The sequence below is a fragment of the Colletotrichum aenigma genome (assembly GCF_013390185.1).
Source record: "Colletotrichum aenigma strain Cg56 chromosome Unknown KSG_Cg56_contig06, whole genome shotgun sequence".
NCBI classification, from domain to species: domain Eukaryota; kingdom Fungi; phylum Ascomycota; class Sordariomycetes; order Glomerellales; family Glomerellaceae; genus Colletotrichum; species Colletotrichum aenigma.
This window is the reverse complement of record NW_023500912.1, coordinates 2,396,971-2,419,756: the sequence shown is the minus strand read 5'-3', so window position 1 is coordinate 2,419,756 and position 22,786 is coordinate 2,396,971. Positions and strand designations below refer to the sequence as shown.

Sequence of the window (22,786 nt, the reverse complement as noted above, 5' to 3'; positions counted from 1 at the left end):
CGCGAGTCTATTGCGTCGTCGACCGCCTGTCGTCGCTGCACAGCCTCTATACCCTCAAGAGTATACCTTGCTGCCTGTGTCTTAAGATTGCCTCTTTCGGTTGCTGAGGGCAAGCGTGTCTTAGACTTTGCCTAACGGTATTACCGTTGTAAATCTCTGGGCGGGCATGATCTCCTCTCTTTAGAGTTGCGCCGTCTCAGGCATTGAACAAGTCGCAACGTGCTCATTGCGTGCGTGGGTTGTGGGTAAAACGGCTCTGCATTAGTGCTGTGCGAGATGCGACCTCGGAGGGGAGATCGAAATCGAGACAGACACCTTCATCTCAAGTCATGATATATCCCAGGACCATGGAAAGGGGTTTCCCGTTCTTCGCGAGGGGTCCGGATGATCGGGCATCGTCCGGCGTACCAGCGTATCGGTAGCACTCCATCTGTGGGAGGTGTGAGCGACAGACTTTGAAGTCGCATTCAGCAAATTTTGCAGTGCGTTCGTCGTCGACGAAGCTGACGCGAAACATCCCCGTTCAACCTGAGGTAGGCAGCGTAGCATCCATTTGTAAGCTATGGCTGCAGCAGCAGTGCAGTGCTGTGGTGGCCCGCGGCCGCAAGTTCGTTAGCGAAATCGGCGACTGACTCGGTGGGAGATGACAGTGGGGAGGGGCTAAGTGATTTTTAGAGTTGCACGCCGTTAGGTCCTTTTGTTCCCCTTCTGCACAATCTGCTGTCGCTGGGCAGTATAAGCTCACTGAGAGTTCGCGCGGTTCATCATCTCCTGGGATGAGGCAGAGAAAAGAAGATGAGGCCGAGGTGCAGAGGCCAACTTTGACGGTACACGAGCCTGGGATGGGCACTTATATAAATTGGTCGGCGGATTCGGCGCAGCATCGGCGGGATGCCACCGCCCAAGAGTGCGCGCCCTACTCCGTCAGGGACGAGGATACGGATAATACGAGAAGATTCGGCCTAATTTGCGGGCAGCAGGTCGGGGAGACGGACCCCACTCCCCGGAAGCTTTGCCCGAACGGATTAGAGTTGGGCATTTAGACTTCACCCCTAAAACACAAGACCAGCATCAGGTTGCGTCGGGGGGCGCACTGCGTCCCTTGGGGTATAAACCGCGTATGCGCCCATCCGCGCACTCGGACGGACATCTGAAAATCTCCGTCTCGAGAAGAGCCTGTCTGTCCAATTTGCGAGAAGGGCCAGACAGCAAGAGAGAGAGAAGAGAGAGTGAGTGAGAGCGAGCGAGAAAGGAGAGAAGAGAGAAGCGACCAAGTTGGACGAAAAGGGAAAAGGAAGCGCGACGACGACACAAAGGAAGAGAAAGAGGTGGGCGACGATCAGTCGAAGGATTCAACGCTACGGAAGCAAACGCCGAAACCAACGAGAGACACCGACGAAGAAAACCGGTGAGGGCCAGCCAGTCAACCAACCAACCAGCCAGAGAGAAGACAACGACAAAAGAGAGGGATTAACGAGCGGTTAGTAGGGGTCTCTTCCCGCGGCGCTGGCACTCACCCCTCCATGACACATGCTTTTCTGGCCCCCAAACCCAACCACCCACCACCCTAAGCCCCCGAGCCCAAACACCGTCGCCCTGTCTGTTTGACGCAAGCAGCAGCGACGCTCAGCTGGCCTTTTCTTTCTTCTCCTTTACCCTTTTTTCTTAACCCGGTACGGTACGGTCTCCAACTTGCCCGCGCGCGAAGAAGGTGAGGGCAAAAAAAGAGGGGAAAAAGGAGGGACCACAGGCCACGGATATTTGGTTTCGTCCTTTCGTTCTCGGTTCCAACAGCTTGGGGAAAGCAAGAAAAAAAGAGTTGCAGGTCAAGAAACAATCCATAGGGTAGACCGCACGCCGAACAAGTCCGGTTTTATTTGTGCCAAGAGCGAGGAACCCCCCAAAGAGCGAAACCGAGGGATTCCTCACAGAGGAGAAAAAAAAAGTTATGGAGCAGAGCCCCGAAGCTCAGCAGTCACCGCCAGACGGACAAGCGGCCAACCGCGGGTCCGACGCACTTCCGAGGCCGCGTCCGTTGGCTTGCACTCCATGTCGGCGCCGCAAGGTATGTTGACGAGATCGTCCTCTTCCACCCCCTCCCCGTACCCATGGATCGCGTGGCCGCCTGCCCCGTCCGGCCCTGTGAATGGGTGAAGCTGAGGAGCCGGCCCATCAGGGGAGCGCGGCAATCCTCGCCGTGGTGGGTTTGGGGCGGGCACGCACGCGAACCCGTGAACCATTACCGGGTAGCTGGGTCAAACTGTCTAGGGGGGCAAAAGGCAGATTGATGGCAATGAGGGGAGAGGGCAGAAAACGGGGAACGGAGAATAACAGCTGGTCGTATGGACATCTTGGCTGACGGCGGACCGGTGATCCGGTACGGCATCTTACAGATTCGATGCGACCACAAGACGCCAATCTGTTCCAACTGCGTCAGGTATGGCTTGGAATGTACCTGGCCCGAAGGTCGACGCTCTTCAGGACGGCGTCAAAGACCGTGAGTTTGCTGGCCCCCCCTCTCTGCACTTTACTCTGCCCCCTTCCCCTTATTCGTGACGATCCTTGGCCTTACCTTACCATCCCGCGCGGCCTGCCGCCCTTCAACCCAGCGCGGGCGGGGCCGTTACCGCCGATCGTATCGGACACGGAACTTTGCTAATATTATCATACCAAGGCTCTATGAGGATGTCGTCACAAGGCTGGCACAGATGGAGAAGTTGGTGGAGGAGCTGCAGACCACGAACCACCAGGGGTCGCCACAGTCCAACGAGCCGGCGGGAGCATCGTCGTCCTCAGCTTCAGCGTCGGCACCAGTGCCGACGGCGGCGGCAGTAGCAGCAACATCAAGCGTCTCACCTCTGACAACACAGCCAACACCACCGGCGGCGGCGGTGGCGACGAACACGGCAAACACGTCCTCCGCAGGGGCGGCATCGGCTTCGGTCTCGGCCTCCCATTCCCCCCTGTCGAGACGGAAGGCCAGCAGCGCAAGCCCGTCGTCCGGGAACCCTGACACGTACCCGTCGCCGCCGTCCGCCAGCTCGTCGACCGGGGCGAGGCCGTATTATGTGGGGGCGCCTAGTGAGCAGGTGGTCGCTGCGGCAGGTAAGAATACCTAACCCCCTTGGGAATTCTCCAGAGCAGTTCGACCTGTTGTCCTGGCTAGCTACCAAGGTCCAGAGTCTGTCTGCTCATCGAGAATCTGGACAATCATGACAATTAAGAGAAAGACGACGGCTAACGTGGCTGACCTATCAGGCGCCTGTTCGCTGCTCTCACCGCAGGGCCTTGCGCAGATTGAGCTTCTCATCGGAGACTCACGGTTCAGCAACGCGCTCAACGGCCTGCACCCCAAATTTGATCGTCTCAGGCCGGAGCCGTGGCTGGAGCACGATGAGCTGAACCACCCGCTCCCTCCCAACCATGTCATCATGGACTGTGTGAACGGTATGATAGGCCTCATGAGCTTTATCGTGAGCACGACACTGACATGGCACATCACAGATTACATGGTGACGATGAACGCCGGCATCCGGCTCTTCCAAGAGCATGAAGTACGAGCAGCGTTACGCGCCTACTTCCAAGGCCAGCCCATTGCCGACCCAGGCTGGCGGATGGCCGTCAACTCCATCATCGCCCATACCCTTCGCAAGAGGAACCGCATGCGCAACAAGGAAGATTACGAGAAGTACATTCACAACGCCCTCGGCATGATCCCAAATGTAGTCCTCCGCACGCCGTCGCCGCTCACAATAGGATCGTTACTGTCAATAGTAAGCATCTCCCCAACTACCTCGTCGCGCCCCTTTTTTCACCTGTGCTGACCGCACCAAGATCCTCTATTACAGCTTCATGTCCGACAACCACATCGCCCTGACGCTCCTCGGCCTCACGGTCCAGCTCCTCTTGATGTCCGGCTACCACCGCCCCGAGCCGGACCTCGCCTTCGCCGACGCGTCAAACCTGAACCCGGTGGAACACCTACACCGCCGCCGCCTCTTCTGGCAGGCCTACATCCTCGACCACGACCTCATGCTGCGCCTCGGCAAGCCGCCGCTCATACACGACGACTTCCTCCTCGACCTGCCCGAGGAGCATCCCGCGGACGGCTACGCCATGTACTACTACCCCAACGACGTCACCCTCAACTTCTTCCTGCAGCAGGTCCGCCTCGCCCAGATCCAGGGCCGCATCTCGGCGGCGCTATACTCGCGCAGCAGCGTCCCGCCCGCGGAGCTTGAGTCCGAGATCCGCCGCCTCGACGCAGAGCTGCAGGAGTGGAGGGAGAGCATCCCCGAGATGATCCACCCGGAGCGCGTTGAGGCCCTCCTGGACGGCGACTTTGCCCGCATGGTCTGCCTGACGACGCTGCACTTTACATACTTCCAGCTCGTTGTGGCAATCCACTCGGCAGCCTTCCGCCTCCCAGCCCTCGAAGATCAAGAAGGCCTCGAGCAAGGCGACATCGGGCCCTCGTTGGCCCTTTGCGTCAGTGCGTCTCGAGCAGCCATCTCCCTGCTCAATTACCATCAGATCGAACACCCCTACACCCCGTAAGTTCCCCGTCTGCCACCCCGACTTCCCCTAACATCAAACTAACAAACCCCCTTAAGGTACCTCCTCTACCAAGTCGCCTGGTCCGTCGACATCCTCTTCGTCAACATCCTCCAGAACAAGACCTCCCCACGCGCCCGCCGCGACCTCGACCTCATCCGCACCGTCCTCACCTTTTTCGAAAAGTTCGACCCGGACCACGAGAAGGTTATCTCGTACCAGATCATCAGCGTCATCGCCGACGTCGCCGCCTCCGTCCTCGCAAACACCCCCACCCTGCCCCCGCACATGCTCCCCGTCGCCCGGCCCCAAACCTCCGCCCTACAGGCCCCGCCCGGGTCCCTCCGCGGCACGTCCCCCGGGACCGGCATGCAGCGCCAGTCCGTCGTCGCGGGGTTCCCGCCGGACACCCCGATGACGGGCACCACGGCGGCCTCCGTCCGCAGCGGAAGCATCAACGGCGGGGCAGACGGCATGCTGGGGCCCATGACGAGTCTGTCCATGTCGGACCAGCAACAGCAGCAGCAGGGTTTCGTCGACATGACAATGACCCCGCAGCCCGAGCCGCAGTTCTTCAATGGATTCATGGACATGGCGGACTGGCGGCTGCCGATGGAGTATCAGCCGGAGCTGTGGCAGTTCGACAGCGTTCTGGACAACAACCGCTACAACCAGAACTGAGGCTAGGCCAGGCGGGGGTGGATACCTTTGATTTTGATTACATTTACCGGACGATTCGATAGACGGCAGAGGGGTTCAGCCTTTCGGACCGGCTGCTGGGCGTGGCCCCATTTTAATCGACTTGAAAACGTAGGCTTGGCGTCATCCGACTCCACCAAGGCACCGACGATTCCCCCTTCCGGTCGGGACGTCCAGACAAGCGTCCCGCCGGCTTTTCCAATTTGGATACCGAGAGGCTCAGTCTTAGTACAGGCTTTCACCTATTGTAGGTTAAGGGGCACACGACACAGAGCGCGCGACTCATCGGGAGGGACAGAGGAGACGGCGTCGTCGGGCGAGGCACGCGACTCGAAACCCGAACCTCGCTCCCGGCGCTCTGGATTGGACATCGATCTTTCTCCAAAACGGGATGAACGACGTAATCGCGCGTCTGGTTACAGAAGGTCTCGCAGCGAACACGGTGCCGAATTCGGGGCAAACGAACACGAGGAGTTTTCAGAGGTTCGGACGATGTCAACTGGAGAGGAGTATTCGGATAGACTGGGGATTTGGGGGCATATGGGGGAGAGGAAAAATACTAACGGCATCCCGTTGTTCTGTGTCTCAACACGCCTTCACACTCAAACGTACAGATACCATGTTACATGCGACATCAGGAGGAATTGAGCTCTTCTATTTTGCTTTACTGCGTTTTCCTGTCTGTCTCTCTCCTGAAGACTGTCTTGCTGAGTGAAACCTTTCCTGCCCTGCCTGCCCTACGAAGAGGAGAGTGATTCAAAACAGCAAAGACGAACCAACACAACGGTTCCCATCCATCTCCCCTGGCGTCTCACATGTCAATCTCGTCCTGCATCTCCACGGGAATAAGACCTTGTCGCCAAAAAAAAAAAAAAAAAAAAAAAAAAAAAAGGGACGGGACAATCACCCCTGCCTGCTGTTCCCACAGCCGCTGCAAAGTACGCTACCGACGCGAAAACACCATCCGGGGGCGGCGCGGGCGGTGCTGCTAAACGAGAAAGAAAACCCCATACCAGACCCCTTCCTGCATGACGTCAGTGCACAAATACCCGGACACTTCGGAGCAGCCATTGCCCTCTGGACTGTCCTTTCCATGGGACGACTTACCTTGACTTTCCAAATACAATGGCCGACGACGACCGAGCGAGAAACGAAAGGGGATAAGAGACATGGGACGCTCGCCGTGGCGCTTTCTTGAGAATTGAAACCTAAACTCTTTTCTGCGATGGCAGCAAAACACTCCGGAATGTTTAGACCTCCTCCCTAGGGCGATTTGTTGTCTTATTCCTTTTATTCCCCTTGCGCTCGAAATTCCTCAAGCCATGCTCCGGTGAGAGAACATCTATATTCAGACAACCGCCCTCGCTCTTTATCCTGAGGTTTTCACGAGGCATCGGGCACGCCCTCATCGACGACGGTCTTCGCCAACCAGCGGCCAGACAGGCCATTGACAGGAGCAGGAACCTCAAACTGCCATCACGTCTGCTTCTCGCATTCACACATCGGCCACACAATGTTTGAGAAGACACCCCCGCCAAAGGACGACAGACAACGCCAATCGGCCACGAAGCACCCGCCAAAAACCCTCCGCGAACGCTTCCTCCACACGCTGCCCTACTACACAGGGCCGTACGGCGTAGGCTTCCTCGAGATCGAAGCCCCGGCCCGCCGCCCGCGCACCGTCTCCCAGCTCAGGCGCGACAACGTCCCGCTGCTGAGGCTCGACACCGTGCTCTTCGCCGTCTTCTACCCGTGCACTCTCAAGACCAAGGTCGAAGGCGGCGACCCGGTATCCAGGCACGGCCGCAAGGCTAGCACGCCCACCGCCAACGGCAACAACAATAACAAAAACAACGCGGCAAAAGACGGTGAAGACAGGGAAAAGACGACTAAGACTTGGAAGCCTTCGCGTGTGGGATGGCTCCCGCGTCCGAGGCTGAACACCTGCAAGGGATATGCCAACTTCGCGAGCATCCCAGAACTGCCGGTGACGGCGTACATCGCTGCGACCACCATGTTCACGAAGCTTCCTGCGCTTAGGAACGCCAAGCTGGCGGAAAGCTGGCCGGAGGACATGCTGACGGACGAGGGCCCTGCAGGCGAGGCCGCGAGAAATGAGGAGTGTAAGACATCAACAAAACCGAAGTTTCCCGTCATCATATTCAGTCACGGGTTGGGAGGATCGAGACTGTGCTACAGTGCCATCTGCGGGGAGCTGGCGAGCTACGGCTTCATTGTGGTAGCCATGGAACATCGGGACGGAAGCGGAGCCAGGACAATTGTCAACATCCCCGAGAATCGAGAGACCTCCGACAGCGATTCTTCGTTTGCGCAGGCCAACGGCAAGCACGTTCCCGCCAACAAGATATGGAAGCGCAGCAAGGGAACCAGTGAGTATTACTGCGTGGACTACCTTTTCCCAAAGGACAACGCCCAGGACACAGCACCGAACAGTGCCAAGGGAGTCGATGTGGTGCTGCGCAGTGCGCAGATCGAAATGCGAATGTCGGAAATGGAGGAAGCCTACTGGATACTCGAACAGATTAACGAAGGTCGCGGTCACGAGGTCGAGGCCATGAATCTAAGAAGAGAGGGGAATGTGGCGTCCAGCTCTAAGGGTCTCACTGGGATCGACTGGGCGGATTGGAAGGAGAGGATGTTCCTCGAGAACGTGACAGTGATGGGCCATTCATTTGGCGGGGCAACAACAGTTGAGATGCTGCGGACAGAGTCGCTCGGCTGGGTAGGTCAAGGCATCATCCTCGACGCTTGGGGTCCCGCCACGCCCCGAGCGGGAGAGAATGCTAGACACCGCGTAAAGAAGCCGCTTCTGTCGATCGGATCGGAGGCCTTTATGCATTGGCAGGATAACTTTGACAGGCTTGTCGAAATCTGCAATGAGGCGAGGGGACAGGAGGCACTCACCTGGATGATGACGATCAAAGGTTCGACCCATCTCACCCAGACCGACTTTGCCATTCTGTACGCGACGTGGATGGACATTCTCATGAAGACGCTGGTCAATCCACGGAGAGGCGTCTACCTCACCGTCTCGCCGGCCCTCGAGTTTCTGAAAATTACCTTGCCTTGCCAGCAGACAAAGTACAACATGTGGGTGGACATGGGAGTCCTCAAGACCGCGGAGGCACCGTCGTCTCCAGACGCCATGATGACGTGCGATCATCGCCCCAAGGACAAGTGGATCGCAGTAAAGCTCAAGGTCGACAACGAGGCGAGGCTGCGAGTTAAGCACTGGGTACGCCACAACAAGCACTCGCTCTTCCGCAAAGACAAAGGAACCGGTATGCCGTCGGGGCTGATTAACTGGGACGAGGGTAACGAGCTCTTCATGCACTTCAGTCCGGGACCTGAGCCTGTGGAAAAGTACATGCGTGAGAAAGAGCGGATGACGGATGGCGCCAATCCTCATTAGCCTGTTTGGCGAGTTGATGTCCCGATTCGTAGATCTAGGAGATGGCATCGGTCTTCTTAATCCTATGTATCTCCCAGAGCCCTGAGACTATTAGCGCCCCCCTCGTCTACCTCGACGTTCACCACTTAATGCATAGTGTAGCAGCATCTCTACCCTGCTATTCGTTACGATCACAGTAAAGCTGTTTTCAGAGCACTCATGAGTGCCTCGATACGTCTCCTCCTGGTGTCAGGCTCCTTCTGTGTCGGTCCCTTGGGCGGGAACCAAAAGGAGCATGTCTCGAGGTTCTAGGAGATGATTAGTGAATCGGCTTATGAGTTCCGCGTCCAGCGCCGGGTACGCCGTGTCCAAGGCTTCGGTACGATGTCTGCAGTAGTGAGTAGAAGAAACAACAGCAATGCAACAAGCAGTGTTTTGACGGCTTGATCAACCTGAGAAGCCCAAGAGATAAACTCAATGCAGTCTCCCAGTCGCTCTATTCCCATGCGGTCAATCGGGAAATCGTGGAAAAATGGCGAGCCGTCAATGATGTTAGCCTGCCTGCACGCCTGCAACGTGATTTCAAATTCGGTCGTCACTGGCTAACGGCTCGACAAGCCATCTGCGTGGTCGGACGGGTTTGCCAAAGCACCCAGCGGATCGCCCACGGCGCCAGAGAAGACTAACTGGAGTTTCCGCGAGGTTGTTTCGATGGGTTCTGCAAACGAGATGCTCGTGCGGGCAGCGCTTTGTCGTCAGAGTATGGTAGCTTCGGTTTGAGGTATGAGGCGATGCTCGGACGGGTAGCGGAAGAGGACTAGCTCCAGGGACGTCGCCTATAGCAAATTTCGATCGGATCGAACCAGGGGTGGCCCGGCCGGTGGTTATGTGGGGAGAACTGGTGGTCGCCGATGAATGAGTCTTTGGGGACGCGAAAGGCAGCGACGGTGTCGTTTGTCCGTTTTGGATGCCGAGTGGTTGGGACGGAGGGCAATTGGTTGGGCTATTTCTGGCTCTTCTGTTGGCTTGCAGCATCTTCGCCGCCACACGTCTTTCGGATGAAGGGTTTGTGGTAGGCAATTGGCAGGCAGTAGCTGGGTAGCTGGCAAGTAGTAGCTCTCTGGTCTGCGCAGTAAGGCGAGCTTGGGCCAAGCAGGGCAGGGAAGCCTACCCACGATTCCATGCAGGATGGTGGTGATGTTGGAGGTGTGGGAGGCGCCGTGAGTGGTTGGGATGCAAGTGTCAGTTGATGGGACGACGCAATACGAAATGTGCTGTCAGGGACTATTGGTTTGCGTCTAGCTGCAGGATGTGCATTATGTGAGCTCTTGGGAGACGAGCAAACCCTAACCTTAATGGTAGCTGAAAGGGTAGCTGTGAGCAGGTCAGCGTGGAAGAAGGTCGGACGGAGGAGGAATGGAGGATGCGGGAGAACAGAGGAGATGTCCGTGACGAAAGCCTATTGTGGATGGATGGGTGGGATGAAGTCTGACGGCGTGGAGGGCTTCGGCTTCGCCATTCTGTCAGTCCACAGCTTCAAGTTCAGGTGAAGCGAGGAAATAAGGTGAGAAGCCACGGTGGAAGCCGGTCCCTGCAACGGCCGGGAGGCGAGGAGGCCCTGTTTTGTCGCTGGGCCATGTGGGGGAAACAGCGGGCGAGCGTGGCCATGGTCGCTTCCTTTTTGCAGCGAACAGGTGAAAAACACCCGTGGATTGGCACACTGGTTAGATAATCCTTGCTGCCGTCTCCGCCTTCCTCCCAGCTCAAAATAGCGTCCGTGTTAACCCAGTCCCTGTCCCGGTGCTGATCAGCCAGGAGAACTGGCGGGTCCTCGCTAACAGCGGGGCATCCTCAGTGGCGCCTGCAGCGATCCCCGGTCCAGCTGGAGCGAGCCAACGCGCCAAAGTCTCGTATCAAGCATTACACCTTTGGAAAATGTGATGTGTGCCCGTGGAAAACATCCTGAATCCCGCCTTTAGAGTCCACATGGCAGGCCAACATCAGCCGTTGGGTGATCTGGGTTTGCGACAGCGACATGTTCCCCTCTTTCACTCTTTCTCAACCAACCCTGGTGGAGCGTGTCTCGTTGTCGCCGTAGCTGCCGCCTTCGTCCGTGACAGGACGCGCGTGTGTAACTCAACCCACCAACAGATGAGTCGCATGCACGCCGCCGTTAGGTCTCCTTTGTATCAGGCAATATATCCACGATGACATGGCACGGAAAGGTACATTGTTCTTCTTCTCAACATTGCTTGGCTGCCCTAGCCTCCCGCTTCCTGCCAGTCCGGCTGAACCTGCACTCGCAACTGGACCTGCGTCTGTACCTGTGCTTGCTTCGCCTACTGCGCTTTCCGCACCTGCTGCAGCTTTTCCTGTACCCGGCCCTCATCTCAGACGGCAGTGAGGGCTGATCGTCATCCCAAGTTGCAATGCGCTGACCTCTGAGCACCCTCACTCTTGGGCCGAATGCCGGACGGGTCCTTCCATTGGACGACTGCGCGGTGCTTATGCTACTAGCTGCTGCTGATGCTAACCACCAACACATGCTGATGCCCTCCGCCTGGTCTCCTGCTGGAGATGTTGAGTAGGCATCTATCTATTCATCCATACCTACATCCATTCAAGGTCTCCCCCACGGCGCCCGTGACCGTTACCGATGCCCCCAGTCCGTGTCCCGCTCGATAGCCATAGCCCTCCCGGTTGTCGTGCAGACGAGACCTGACGAAACTTGACCATGGCATGACTGCAGTCGTGGTGAAGAAGGCTGCTTGACTTTGACCTGTCTCTCCCCAGGTTGGCCCGGTGCAGAGATTGCTGTCCATCGTTTCCTGCCTCCGCCAGTGCATGTCCCGTCTGTGGTGTTGGGTCTCTCCCGGTAAACAAGCTCTAGATTCTCCGTCGACCAGGGCTGCTTTCCCGATCTGTGGTTCCTTCTTTTGACTGCCTGCATCCCGCATTCGAGAACCACTTTTAGACTCCCGTCTTGCCGTTCTCTTTTTTTCCGGTCTTGCCTTATCCAAACCTGGACCCCAGCTCCTGCTCTGCTCTTTGCTGCTGCTGCTGCTGCTTCCTTCTGGTCCTGACCTGACCTGACCCAAATATCACCTTGCCGCTGGCCTTTCCTTCTTGTAACTCACCCTCGTTGGACATCTGCTTTTCTGTTTCACGACAACGTTGCTTCGTTGCACTCCTCGACCTGCCCTCCACCGATCCTCCTACGTATTAGCTCTTGCCGACTCTCGTTAGTCTCATCGCCTCGCTCATTCACCGTCTTTTCCGGGCGCAAACCTCGCCTTTGCTGTCACCTTCAACACGCATTCACCGTCACGCGCCAGCTCTTGCTGCAACCCCCGACCATTCCGTCGAGCCGTTTTACCGTTTTTTTCCTTTATTCGCTCGTCGATCTCGCCAATCTTTGCAACAAACAAGAACAAACGTCAACGAGGATAATGACAACATCGAGACGCCACAGCTAGCATCGCCTTAACCTCTTTTCTCACTCTGCGACCGCTAGCCGCGTATCCTTCCCGTCTTTGACGCCACGACTCCACCCTCAATATCCCCGTCTCCAAATCCGCCTCGAAACGATTTGCTTCCGAAAATGACTTCCGCGGCCGCTCAACGCAAGCCGGGCAAGCCCCGACGCGACAGGTCTGACAGCCTTCAGAAGATGCTCGAACTCGAGCATATCCAAAAGGTGAGCCAAGCCCGTCCTAGCCCGCCAGCTTCAGCCTCGATGGCATCCACACCAATTTGGCTAGTATAGCCTCCCCTCCACTAACACGCTTCACCTCGTAGCTCGAGCGTCTTCAGGGGCATCGTTCCATGCCCACGCCCGCTCACCTATCCCACATGGCGTTTCAGCAGGTTCTGAATCATCAACTTAATGGTCGTTCTCCCCAGTCTCCTCCAAAGCTGTCGCCGTTTCCAACCCTACACCCTCCCCCGCCTGTGAAGCCTCTTGTTCCTTTGCAGTCACGCCGCAGGGACACGCTCCCCGCCAAAGCACCTGAGCCTCTTCCTTCCGCCATGAAAGCTGTGCGCAGAACCACTGCCGTCCCTTCCCTTTCTATATCTGTGCCACCGCCGGCCAACAACATCCCTGAGATTGACCGCGGCTCAGAGGGAAGGGAATCCAACGAACACAAGCAGAAAACCGTAACCTTCTTGGGCGTCGATAACGAAGATAAGCCAGCCGAAGACGACGCTTCCTCAATCTGCCACTCGCCTAGCTGGGAAGCTTTCGGTCAGAAGAAGAAGGAAAAGAAGAACGAAGACAAGATGCGCAGGAAAGAGAAGGAGCAAGCCGACAGGTTGGCCGAGAAGGAGGCCAAGTCTATCGCGAAGAGGCTGGGAGCCAAGCTGCACAAGACCCCTCCTTCACAGAGACCTCCCAGTGCCTCCCGGACGATGTCAAGCCCCATCATGCTTGCCGACGAGCAAATCAGACCAGCCAGCACTCAAGCTTTCTACTCAGCACCGCCGCCGCCGCGCCCGCAGCACGCCAGGCAGAGATCAGATTCAGTAGCTATGCAGTTGAAGGCGGCTTTGACCGGCCAGAAGCCGCAGTCACAAGCCAACGACGAGCCAAGCTTCATTGGTGGGTTGAAATTGGATCAAGAAAGACAGGCCGCCTCTGGGATGCCTCTCAGAAAGCCGAATCCGCCAGTCTCCTTGATGAATCAGAGAGCTCAATCGTTCGGCCCTGAGGTGAGAGTGCAAGTTGCTGGCGGGTTCCACCCTCCAACACTCCCGAGATCTGCCTCGGATGGACCCATGTCTGAGGGAATGGACTATGATCGCAGCCTCCGACCCAAGCCACAGCAAAACTCGATGAAGGTTCCATCATGGAATCAGCCATTGGTGTCTCCCACGGCACCACCTGTCCCGGATGTCAGCAAGCTTCAGCAGTGGAAGAACAGATCGACGCAACATAAGGTACCTGTACCTACGGACAGCGAGGAAACTGAGGTCACCCTGGTCGAGCCGAGCGTTGATTTCGAGCAAGAGCGAGGCCGAAGAAGAGAGAGCTACGTACACCAGCACCGACAACAAAGCAGAGACCGCTCAATCACCGGCTACAGGGACGAGGTCAGAGTATCTTCCGCCAGATCACACTACCCGCCGCAGTCCAACCGGCCACATCATCAGGGACGCTCCTACTCGTCTTCGTCGGAGACCAGCCCGAAGGGATCAAACTTCCCTCCACGCAACGGATCTCTGACCAATCTCGATGCTTCCAATGTACCTCATGGCCAGGGAGAAGACTTTCTCATCACTTTCAGGCTGCCATATACACCTCCAGCCAACGGCAGCCCGAGTCAGGGCTCATTCGAACGGTCACTGTCTGAGCAGGCACCCATGTCAAGGCTTGCTTCAACAGAGATCCCCTTGCCCCCTGAGAGATCTGCATCCCGGGAGAAGCTTCCTCCCACTCCTGGAGCGGCCATCAGAAGCTTCAAGGATGCCGCTAAAGCGGCTTTCCACAGGGTCTCTCCTAGCGCTTCCAAGCCGCCAGTCTCAAATTACTTCGCTCGGGCCGTACGTGATACCACCTTGACACCGGATTCAACGTCAAGCTCCCGCTATTCGAGCCCAAGTCTGGATCACCTGCCGCTCTCGGCTCCTCCCGTTCGCCCTCCTTTTGTCGAGTCTGCCGAGTCTAGCATGCCGTCAAGAGATTCCTCCGCGCGTCCAACAGACAGATCCTCAATGTCTTCGTTCGAGGAGCCAATGTCTTCACCATCGCCAGCTACAACACCTGACTCGTCGAGGCCGCAGTCTGAGAAGGGATTGCCTCCTGCCGACGGGGAGGTGCGCAGGGTAGACAACGAGGCCGTGGTCGTTGACAACGACGAGAGATCATACAGACTTTCCCACAAGGCGGCCATGGCCACAACCTCACCCATCGCTTCAAACCCGAGAATCAGCCTTCCTCCGCAGATTCCGGTGCAGAACCATGAGGCTCATCTTTCTGAGCTGGAAGCACTTGTCTCTGAGAAGTTTGGCAGAAAGGCGAGCGTTGCCGATTGCGAATCCGACAGTGATGTCTGCCTAACGCCTGGATTCACGGACGGTTGCAAGTACGCTTCCGCAGCGGGATCGCCAACGACCTCTGTGTCTCTTTCTAACTCTCAGGAGCTTGATCGGAGGTCTCCTCATAAGGAGTTCGAGGATGCACCCCAAACGGTTGAGGAGCAAGTGAGGAGTTCCATTCAGCGTCGCCCGAGCTTGTCTAAGAGCCGCTCGAGCCCTGATTTGGCTCTCGACACGAGTTTCCTCCCGAAGCTGAAGCATCAGCCTCTAGTTCCCCGGCCCCTGGTGCCGCCTCCTCCGCCACGCTCGGCCAAGCGGGCGTCTAGCCCGGCGAACAAGACGGTGGCACAGTCGTCACCTCTGTCAGCTGATGCGGGAAAGTCCATCGTCTCTCTTAAGGCGCCCTCGAATCCGTCAAATTACTTGGAACAGGCTCGCAAGTCCATGCCGGTTCCCCCGCGATCAAGTCGCGCGTCTCGGTCGTCTATCGTGCCTCCTGATGGCAACGTGGAGCCTGTTGCAAAGATGCTGGTGGAATGCTGCAGTTGCAAGTTCTTGCACGACCTTCCGAGCAAGGTTTACGAATGCATGGCAAAGCCCGATGGCATGGTCGAGGACCGCAATCTGGGCGTCAGTGGCATCATCTCGACCACGGTGAAGTGCCCTTGGTGTTCTCACGGAATGACTACGAAGTGCTGCGCAGGATATGCAGCCGTTATTTACCTCAAGGAGAAGTTGCATTGATTTCACACCTGCCTGGTGTTGGCATAATGCCATGCATTGGCTTACGGACGATGCTCACATTCACCAAGTTGGGACAAAAAAAATACTACGAACTGGATTTCACAGTGGAGGATAGCTAAGGAGAATGATAATCAAACCAACGAGTTTGTCTGTACGAGAAGTGTATACTAGGCCGCAGATATTCCAGTCCTTGGAACCAAGACTGACTAGAGAAACAATACTATTAGCTACTAATTTCGCGTGGTTCATCTTGTGATTCTTTTCGCGCGAACAAGAATGCAGGCTATGTAAAGTCCGGAAAGCATCAAGTGAGCGGAGTTTAGCGCCTTACAATGAGGGTGTGGCCATGGATGCGGTTCCTTTCGCGACTTGGCGGGAGTTAAGCATGGCAACTGCCATGCACTCGGCGATCCACGAGAAGACTGAGCATCTGGCATGAAGGTTGATGGACTCTTATATAAGCTTTTAAACTTTTCTAGTTGAACTCTTACTCCAAGATTCATGGAACAAGACAAGAAAGCAACTCCCATCAAACCCGAAGATGACGTACGATATCCAAGAATACCTCCTCGACCGCGCAAACATACATGACACCATGACCAAACTGGTAACGTCCCTAGTTTCTCCTTTCCTCTTCCCATGCTAATGTACAACCGTGACTTACACCGTGACACACAGTGCCACGCCTACGACACAAACTCCCCAACCCAGCTGACGACCGACGTCTACACCCCACGCATCCGGCTCGACTACGCCGCCTTCTTCGGCGCCGACGCGCCCACCGCCGCCGACGCCGCGGACTGGGCTCGCTCCGCGACCGGCGCGCTGGACGGCATGACGGCGACACAGCACCTTCTCGCGCGCATCGTGGCGGAGCTGCCGCAGCCGTCGACTTCGACTTCGACGTCAGTGATCAGGCCCGAGACGTGCAGGGCTACGGCGAATGTCATGGCCAGCTTGGTTAGGGAGGGTGCGCGAGGTGGTGGGTTGATGCAGAACGGTGTAAGTCTTTCTTCGTTTCTGCTATCCCTACGCCTTTCTGTCGACGTCTTTAGGAAACTGACGGGTGATCTAGGGATACTATGAATTCGAGCTCGTGCGTGTGAGGGAGCTCGAGGAGCAGGGGAAGAACCCGTGGAGGATCAGCTTCCACAAGGCCGTCCCGACGTGGGAGAATGGGAACTGGGCCGTGTTCAGTCCGCCTGACTTGCCGTCGATCTATCCGCGGAAGGGCTAACCAACGTGCGGAGGGTTTCCATGCTCAATAGTCTCTCTAGTCTTTTCCAGCTCAATCATGGCCATATGAATCGGTGGCCCAGAACACCCATGAAGGAAAAGCAACCATATGAATAGATTGTCCTCGTTATTTCGTTATCTCGTTGGTATCGTAGTATACGTTTCTATCTCTGAACCCAACAAAAAGCAAAAAGAAGCGAAAAGAAAAAGAGTCATTCTCAGAAACTGGATTGCCCCGCCCGACCCCCGCTACCCCGCAGGCTCTCCTCCATGGCCCTCTTCAACTCCTCGTCGTCCTCGTCCGACTCGTCCAGCGCCTTGCCCTTGGCCGCGGTGTTCCGCCGGAACTCCTCCTCCGCGAGGCTCTGCTTCTTGACGTACTCCATCACAATGTCCTCCTCCGTCCGCGCCGCGTGGTCCCGGCTCATCTGGTCCTTGTGCGCCGCCTCGGACGCCGCAATCGCCCTCCGCAGCTCCTCGTCCTGGTCCGCCGCGTCGTCGTCGTGGTGCATCTTGGACGCTTCCAGCGCGCGCCTGAGCTCCTCGTCGTCTTCGTAATCGGGCGGCGGCGCGGCATTCTTGGACTCCTCGAGGGCCCGCTGGAACTCTTTTTCGTCGTCGATTCCTTGCGGGTGGCGCTGCGGGGACTGCTGGGCTCCTTCCTGAGAGTGCGCGGCCATGCTCTGCTGGATCGCCTGCTCGATGAGGTCCTGGTACTCTTCGTCCGTGATCTCCAGCTCCGAGTTCTTGAAGATGTCGGGGTTCTTTTCGTCGAGTTGGCGGGGCGATTTCGGGCGTGGGCGGGCGTCCGGGAGCGGATGGCCGCTGCTACGTAGGTGGTTAATGCTGGCCCTGAGAATCTGCTCAATCTTGGCGTCATCCTCTGGGTTTCCGCGAGACGTTTCCCTGATGGAGGCCCTGATGGCGCGCTCAAACTCTTCATCTTCGGCCACGCTGTCGGTAGTAGTGCTGGTTCGCGGTGATGGCGGGAGGTCTCCTTCCATCTCGGGGACCAGGGCCTCAACGTGCCCCTTCTTCCATGCCTCCTTGCGGGCGTGCAATCTCTTTCGCTCGTCAAAAGACATGTGTCTCGTGTGTGCCCAACCCGTCACGGGAGGCGACAGCCCGCTGTCGTTCTTCCCTGGTGGCGACAGAGGTCGGTCGCTCTTCTCTCGCTGTTCCTTCAATTTCATAGCCTGGAAGTTTTTCAAGTCGTACTTTTTGTTATTCCACCGCACAATGACGTCCTCTCGCTCGGCGATGCTGGCACAGTACATGTCCTGCTGCCCCTGCTTCATGCGGGACGCTATGATGTAGTTCAGGACGCTGGTCGCGAACGCGTTGCGGAGAGTAGCGTGTACACCCTGCATCGTGTAGGCTGGGATTGACCAGACGGCTGTATGGGTTAGCAGTGAACGACAGTTGATGGTCCTCTCTATGAAAAGTAGAAACAGTAACTCACCAGATGCAGGCTTAAAAATCAGACCACCAATACCCTTTCCGAAACCTTTAATGAGGCCCTTTCCGCCTTCCTTCTCAGCACCCTTAAGTGGTTGCGTGACAAGTCCACCGATGCCGTCAAACATGCCAAATGCGAACTCCTTCCCAGCAACCCTGAGACCGCTCGAGAAATCAGTGACTTTCTCTTGCGGGCGCACCGTGTCGTCGTTGTACAGCCGCGGGGCGTTCCGGAAACCCCGAGCCAGACCGAGACAAACGTTCATTGGTGTCTTCACACCGGTGGTAACGATTCGACTAACACTCGTTCCGGCTGCTACAGCCGTATCAACTCCAACGGTCACTGGGGAGGAGTCCCTGATGGCAGATCGTTTTCCTGGGCTTCCTGGCGGTCGACTGGTACGGGACTGATCAGAAAGTGTTGTTGTTTCTGTAGGAGCAATGGAAGAAGAATCTGGTCCACTGAAGACCATGGAAGGAGTGGCGGAAGGCGCATGGGAGGGGGGCGCAGACGATGTGGTCTCACGCGGGGTCAAGGGCAAGGTCGGTGTAGAGGCCCCTGTTTCGACCAGGCCTAGTTGCGTGGAAGACTCGGATGCATGCAAGCCTGGAGCCGCAGTTGATGACTTGTCACTCCCCTGGACCAGACTCGTACGGGATGTCGAGCCCTCCTTGAAGGGGATTTCTGGGGGCTCTGGGGTCTTGTCTCCCTTGCTTCGGCTCTTGAAGATCTCGCGAGGGAAATCCGCAACGGCCATGCCAATGTTCCCAAGATCGGTAGCCAGGGACGAAGCCACCGCCGAAACGGGATCCCATGGCTGGCCGTCAGTGATGTATTCTTTCGGTCGGTATCTGTGAGTTGTGTGCGTGTGTGTGAGCAAGGGTGGTGTGGTTCCACTTAGACGCAGGGGCGGGTTGGGCGGTGAGCAACTTACAGCTTGAGGTCTGAGTACTTGATCAAACCCCTGTCAACCAGGACCGCTGCAACCATAGGGCTCAAGCGAACTTTGGTGCGTCTTACACGCCAGGCCGCTGCCCTGCTGGGCTCGATCGAGCACCGGAGTGCATCGGTGTCTAGGTGATCGTGGAAACTCTTACCGCCAACGTCAGTTCCCTTTTCCTCGCGAATCTTGTTACCCAGGTCCTGCGCTCTAGCCTGGGTCTCGGGTTTTAGACAATGCCGGATTGCCTCCGCAAGCTTCTCTCCACTGAGCTGCTTAAACGGGATGGGGTCTGGACCGGCCCCAGCCCTGGAAATCATGGCACCCCAGAAGGGCTGGTCTCCGAAGAACGGCACCACGATCGTTGGTTTCCCGGCCTGGATTCCTGCTGCAGTGGTGCCCGCGCCACCGTGGTGACAAACCGCAGAAACATGCTGGAACAGCCAATCATGCGGCACGTTGCCCAACATGAAGACGCCCTCGGGCAGCCCAACGTCCTCAGCTCCGAGACCGCCCCAGCCCTTTGAGACAAGCGCCCGCACCCCCGTGAGATGGACGGCGTCGAAAATCATTCTCGTCAGCGCGTTCGGGTCGTCCACGACAATAGACCCAAACCCGATGTAAACCGGAGGCGGACCGGCTGCCAAGAACGCAGCCAGATCAGGGTCCGGGGTAAATGCCGACGCTAGGTTCAAGAAGTAAAATCCAGAAATGTCAATCTCGTGGCCCCAGTCGTTCGGCTTCGGAATGAGAGCCGGCGACCAGCAGTACGTGTACGGGATTCTCAGTCTGTTCAACACGCCCGGTGCCCAGATGAGCGACATGGGGTCCAGATCCAGCGCCTTCTCTCGGAAGCGGTTGATGACGTCTCCCAAGCCCTGCCAGGTCATCATCTCGACCAGCGCGTACGAGACGTAGTTGGTCATGACCGGGTCCGTGTTGGTGGACTGGATATTGGCCAGCGGGTGGGGAAACGCGCGTGTGGGCGTCCACGGCATGGTGAACATGAGATGCAGCGGAATCCCCATCTTCTCGGCAATATGAATGTGCGCAAAGCTGGGAGGGTTGGCAATGATGGCATCCGCCACAAACGGCTTCTGCGACTCATCGCCTGGCATCAGGCCCATTGGGTCGTCCATCGGCGCGTCCCGGCCATGTGGTTTCGGCGGCGGGCCCAGTCCGTCCCCGGCCTCGATGCACGAGCGCCAACAACCGAGCAGAATTTCCTCGATGCCCCGTCTGCGCTTGCTCACCTCGCCGCTCTTGAGGGTGTCGAAGCCGGGCATCAGGCCGGGATTCTTGACCATGAAGGCCATGAGCTCGGCGGGGTCGCCGCCGATGTTGAAGAACTCGAGCCCATTCTCCTCAACGAACTTTTGGAACGTCTTGTGCGTGGCGATGCGCACCCGGTGGCCGTACGTCTCCTTCAGGACCTTGCCCAGCGCGACAAAGGGCTGCACGTCACCGCGCGAGCCGACGATCTGGACGACAACGTTGAGCTGCGGGGGAGGAACCTGGCCTGGCTGACCGCCGAGGGACGGTGGGATATAAGCGGGCGGGAGGGGCCCTTGGGGCTGCTTGTCGGCGAGGAGCTGGCTTCGCGCGATGGTCGGTGCGAGGATTTCGGCGAGGCGGTTGCCGCTCTGGTTGATGTTGATGTTGACTCGACCGTCGACTGGGTTTGAAAGTTAGCTATTGATTTGGGAGGCCGCCAGGGAAAGTCCATGGAGGAAACGCACTGGTGACATTGGCGCCTGCCTCTACGCCCGACTGGGAGAAGTGAAGCTGGTCGGGGAGGTCGCCGTACGTGGGCAGAGGCTCATCGTCGGCTCCCAAAGACGGCAGACTGAAGCCATCAGAAACCAGGGCGTCGGGAACCTCTGCGCTGTCGGTTCTGTCGAGGTCGAAGTCGCTGGGTCGGCGCGGGGGAGGGGCAGAGCTCGAGCTTTCGCCCTTTTGGCCTTTGATAGCCGTCATGGTGCGGGGTTGCAGTTGCGGCTCGCCGGCTGGTACGGGGAAAGCGACCAGAGACGATGGAAATGGTTGACGGCAGTGAGTCGAACGTTAGATCATCACGGTACGATGTTGACGAGATGTGAAGACGGTGCCAGAAGCTGAAGTGATTGAAGAACGATGGGCGACGGAGCTTTGCGCTGGATACTGCCAAGGGAGCCGTTGCAATGCACAAGCGCAAGCTGAGTGGCACGAGAGGGGCAAACACAGTTGAGCAAAAGCTACTTCGCGTGTGTCCAGTGTTGTCGACGAGTGGCACTGATAATCCGATGAGTGAAGCTTCGAAGAGCAGATGCAGGATTCAAAGATGCATGTGCTTTGCCTTATGTGCAGACCAACACACATTCAGCCCCGTTTCATCATCAGAGCCAAAGGTCAATCAAGCTCATGGGCTAGACCCTGGTGGTACCTACCTACGCCAGAGCTAGAGTGGATGGAGGCAACCCAAGAGGAGGAACATGATTGCAGGTGGGGTAACTACCTATAGCATGGGCGCGCTGACGTTCTCTCGCCTAAGAGTGTCCCGTAGGTTCCCTACCGAACGGACCTTGGCCCAGTCCAGTTCACCACAAGATGCATGCATCAACAGCACCGCCATCCCGCACTCGCACCCGTCTGCCGCCATGCCATACCATGCCAGCTTGAACTACGGTGCGTATCAATGCCATGACTGGCTTTTCGAAGCCAAACATCACCACAGCTGGGCGAATCGCACACTCGGACTCGCACGGAGCGGTACGCATACTATGCTACACTACACACCCCTGTCACCACTACACAAAAAAGGAGCAGGCAGCTATGACGTCCAACCCTAAACGGGTCGTCCAATGGATTGCGGGCCGCAGGCTGAAGATCCTCCAAGAAGGGCGGCGGCGGCGTCTGAGTCCAATGAACGCTCTTGGTTGGGACGATTGGGGGCCGTTGATCTCGAACGTCCCCCGCACAGCCACAGACGGCGAACAGGGTCTTCGTCTCTTTTTCTGTCTTTGCTGTCTTCGTGCGCGTCTCATTCTTGGCAACGATTTCTTTGCTAGGATCGAGAGAACTACCAGGCGTAGGAAGCAGGAATGTCGTGATTAATTCAGTGACGGCCTCGTGGGATCGAGGTCCCAATCAAACCAAGGTGAGGGACGCGTGGGCTGATACGAGGTAAACGAATTCCCTGGTCGGCATGGCCCGCGCCTTATTCCCCGGTGCCGGATCGGAAGCGGAAAGTTTGAATGAGAGCCAACGGAGACGAACGCCGAAGGCAGATACGAAACGACACGGTCGAGATGTGACCTATGGGGTCGTGGGCAGAAATGGCGGAGCACACAACTGCTGTCGCTGGCTTCAACAGTCGGGGGAAATGAATAGTGATCCTGCAAAGCCACGGAACGTTGTTGTGACCTTCAGACTGACACACGGAAGGATTTGGTAAAGCCCGTGATAAGAGAACACGGACGCAGGCGGAGTATCAAGACGGGCCGCAAACTGCAATCATACAGGCAGTAAAATTTCACTCGAACCGTTCCGTCTGAAGTCTCGCCATGTACTCCATCAGAATGTACTCCATCAGACGGCCATAGTGCATGTCCATCACTCGACACGGAATCAAACTACCTGGACCCTATCATCATCAGGTGGCTTCGACTATCTTGACTATAGACTGCTCTGATGAACACCATGCCAACATCAGAATTACGAATTATAA

The 22,786-nt window shown here is 57.2% G+C and overlaps 6 protein-coding genes across 6 annotated transcripts; 5 read left to right on the top strand and 1 right to left on the bottom strand.

The window, feature by feature from the left end:
• Nucleotides 1-2,439: 2,439 nt before the first annotated feature.
• Nucleotides 2,440-3,013, top strand: CGCA056_v009695 (uncharacterized protein; the record flags this gene model as incomplete). Its single annotated transcript, XM_037324942.1, has 2 exons — nucleotides 2,440-2,497; nucleotides 2,751-3,013. 2 exons carry the CDS (start codon nucleotides 2,440-2,442, stop codon nucleotides 3,011-3,013), a joined length of 321 nt encoding a protein of 106 aa, XP_037176215.1.
• Nucleotides 3,014-3,212: 199 nt separating this feature from the next.
• Nucleotides 3,213-5,235, top strand: fsdR-9 (Fusaridione A cluster transcription factor fsdR; the record flags this gene model as incomplete). The annotated part of the gene is made up of 4 exons (XM_037324941.1): nucleotides 3,213-3,447; nucleotides 3,505-3,773; nucleotides 3,835-4,553; nucleotides 4,614-5,235. 4 exons carry the CDS (start codon nucleotides 3,213-3,215, stop codon nucleotides 5,233-5,235), a joined length of 1,845 nt encoding a protein of 614 aa, XP_037176216.1.
• A 1,531-nt stretch (nucleotides 5,236-6,766) lies between these two features.
• PLA2G7-0 (Platelet-activating factor acetylhydrolase) lies at nucleotides 6,767-8,686 on the top strand (the record flags this gene model as incomplete). The annotated part of the gene is made up of 1 exon (XM_037324940.1): nucleotides 6,767-8,686. One exon carries the CDS (start codon nucleotides 6,767-6,769, stop codon nucleotides 8,684-8,686), a length of 1,920 nt encoding a protein of 639 aa, XP_037176213.1.
• A 3,580-nt stretch (nucleotides 8,687-12,266) lies between these two features.
• Nucleotides 12,267-15,445, top strand: CGCA056_v009692 (uncharacterized protein; the record flags this gene model as incomplete). Its single annotated transcript, XM_037324939.1, has 2 exons — nucleotides 12,267-12,362; nucleotides 12,464-15,445. 2 exons carry the CDS (start codon nucleotides 12,267-12,269, stop codon nucleotides 15,443-15,445), a joined length of 3,078 nt encoding a protein of 1,025 aa, XP_037176214.1.
• Nucleotides 15,446-15,986: 541 nt separating this feature from the next.
• CGCA056_v009691 (uncharacterized protein) lies at nucleotides 15,987-16,682 on the top strand (the record flags this gene model as incomplete). The annotated part of the gene is made up of 3 exons (XM_037324938.1): nucleotides 15,987-16,052; nucleotides 16,124-16,447; nucleotides 16,521-16,682. 3 exons carry the CDS (start codon nucleotides 15,987-15,989, stop codon nucleotides 16,680-16,682), a joined length of 552 nt encoding a protein of 183 aa, XP_037176211.1.
• A 217-nt stretch (nucleotides 16,683-16,899) lies between these two features.
• UGT80B1-5 (Sterol 3-beta-glucosyltransferase UGT80B1) lies at nucleotides 16,900-21,057 on the bottom strand (the record flags this gene model as incomplete). Its single annotated transcript, XM_037324937.1, has 4 exons — nucleotides 16,900-18,077; nucleotides 18,144-18,991; nucleotides 19,075-20,755; nucleotides 20,820-21,057. 4 exons carry the CDS (start codon nucleotides 21,055-21,057, stop codon nucleotides 16,900-16,902), a joined length of 3,945 nt encoding a protein of 1,314 aa, XP_037176212.1.
• Nucleotides 21,058-22,786: the final 1,729 nt, after the last annotated feature.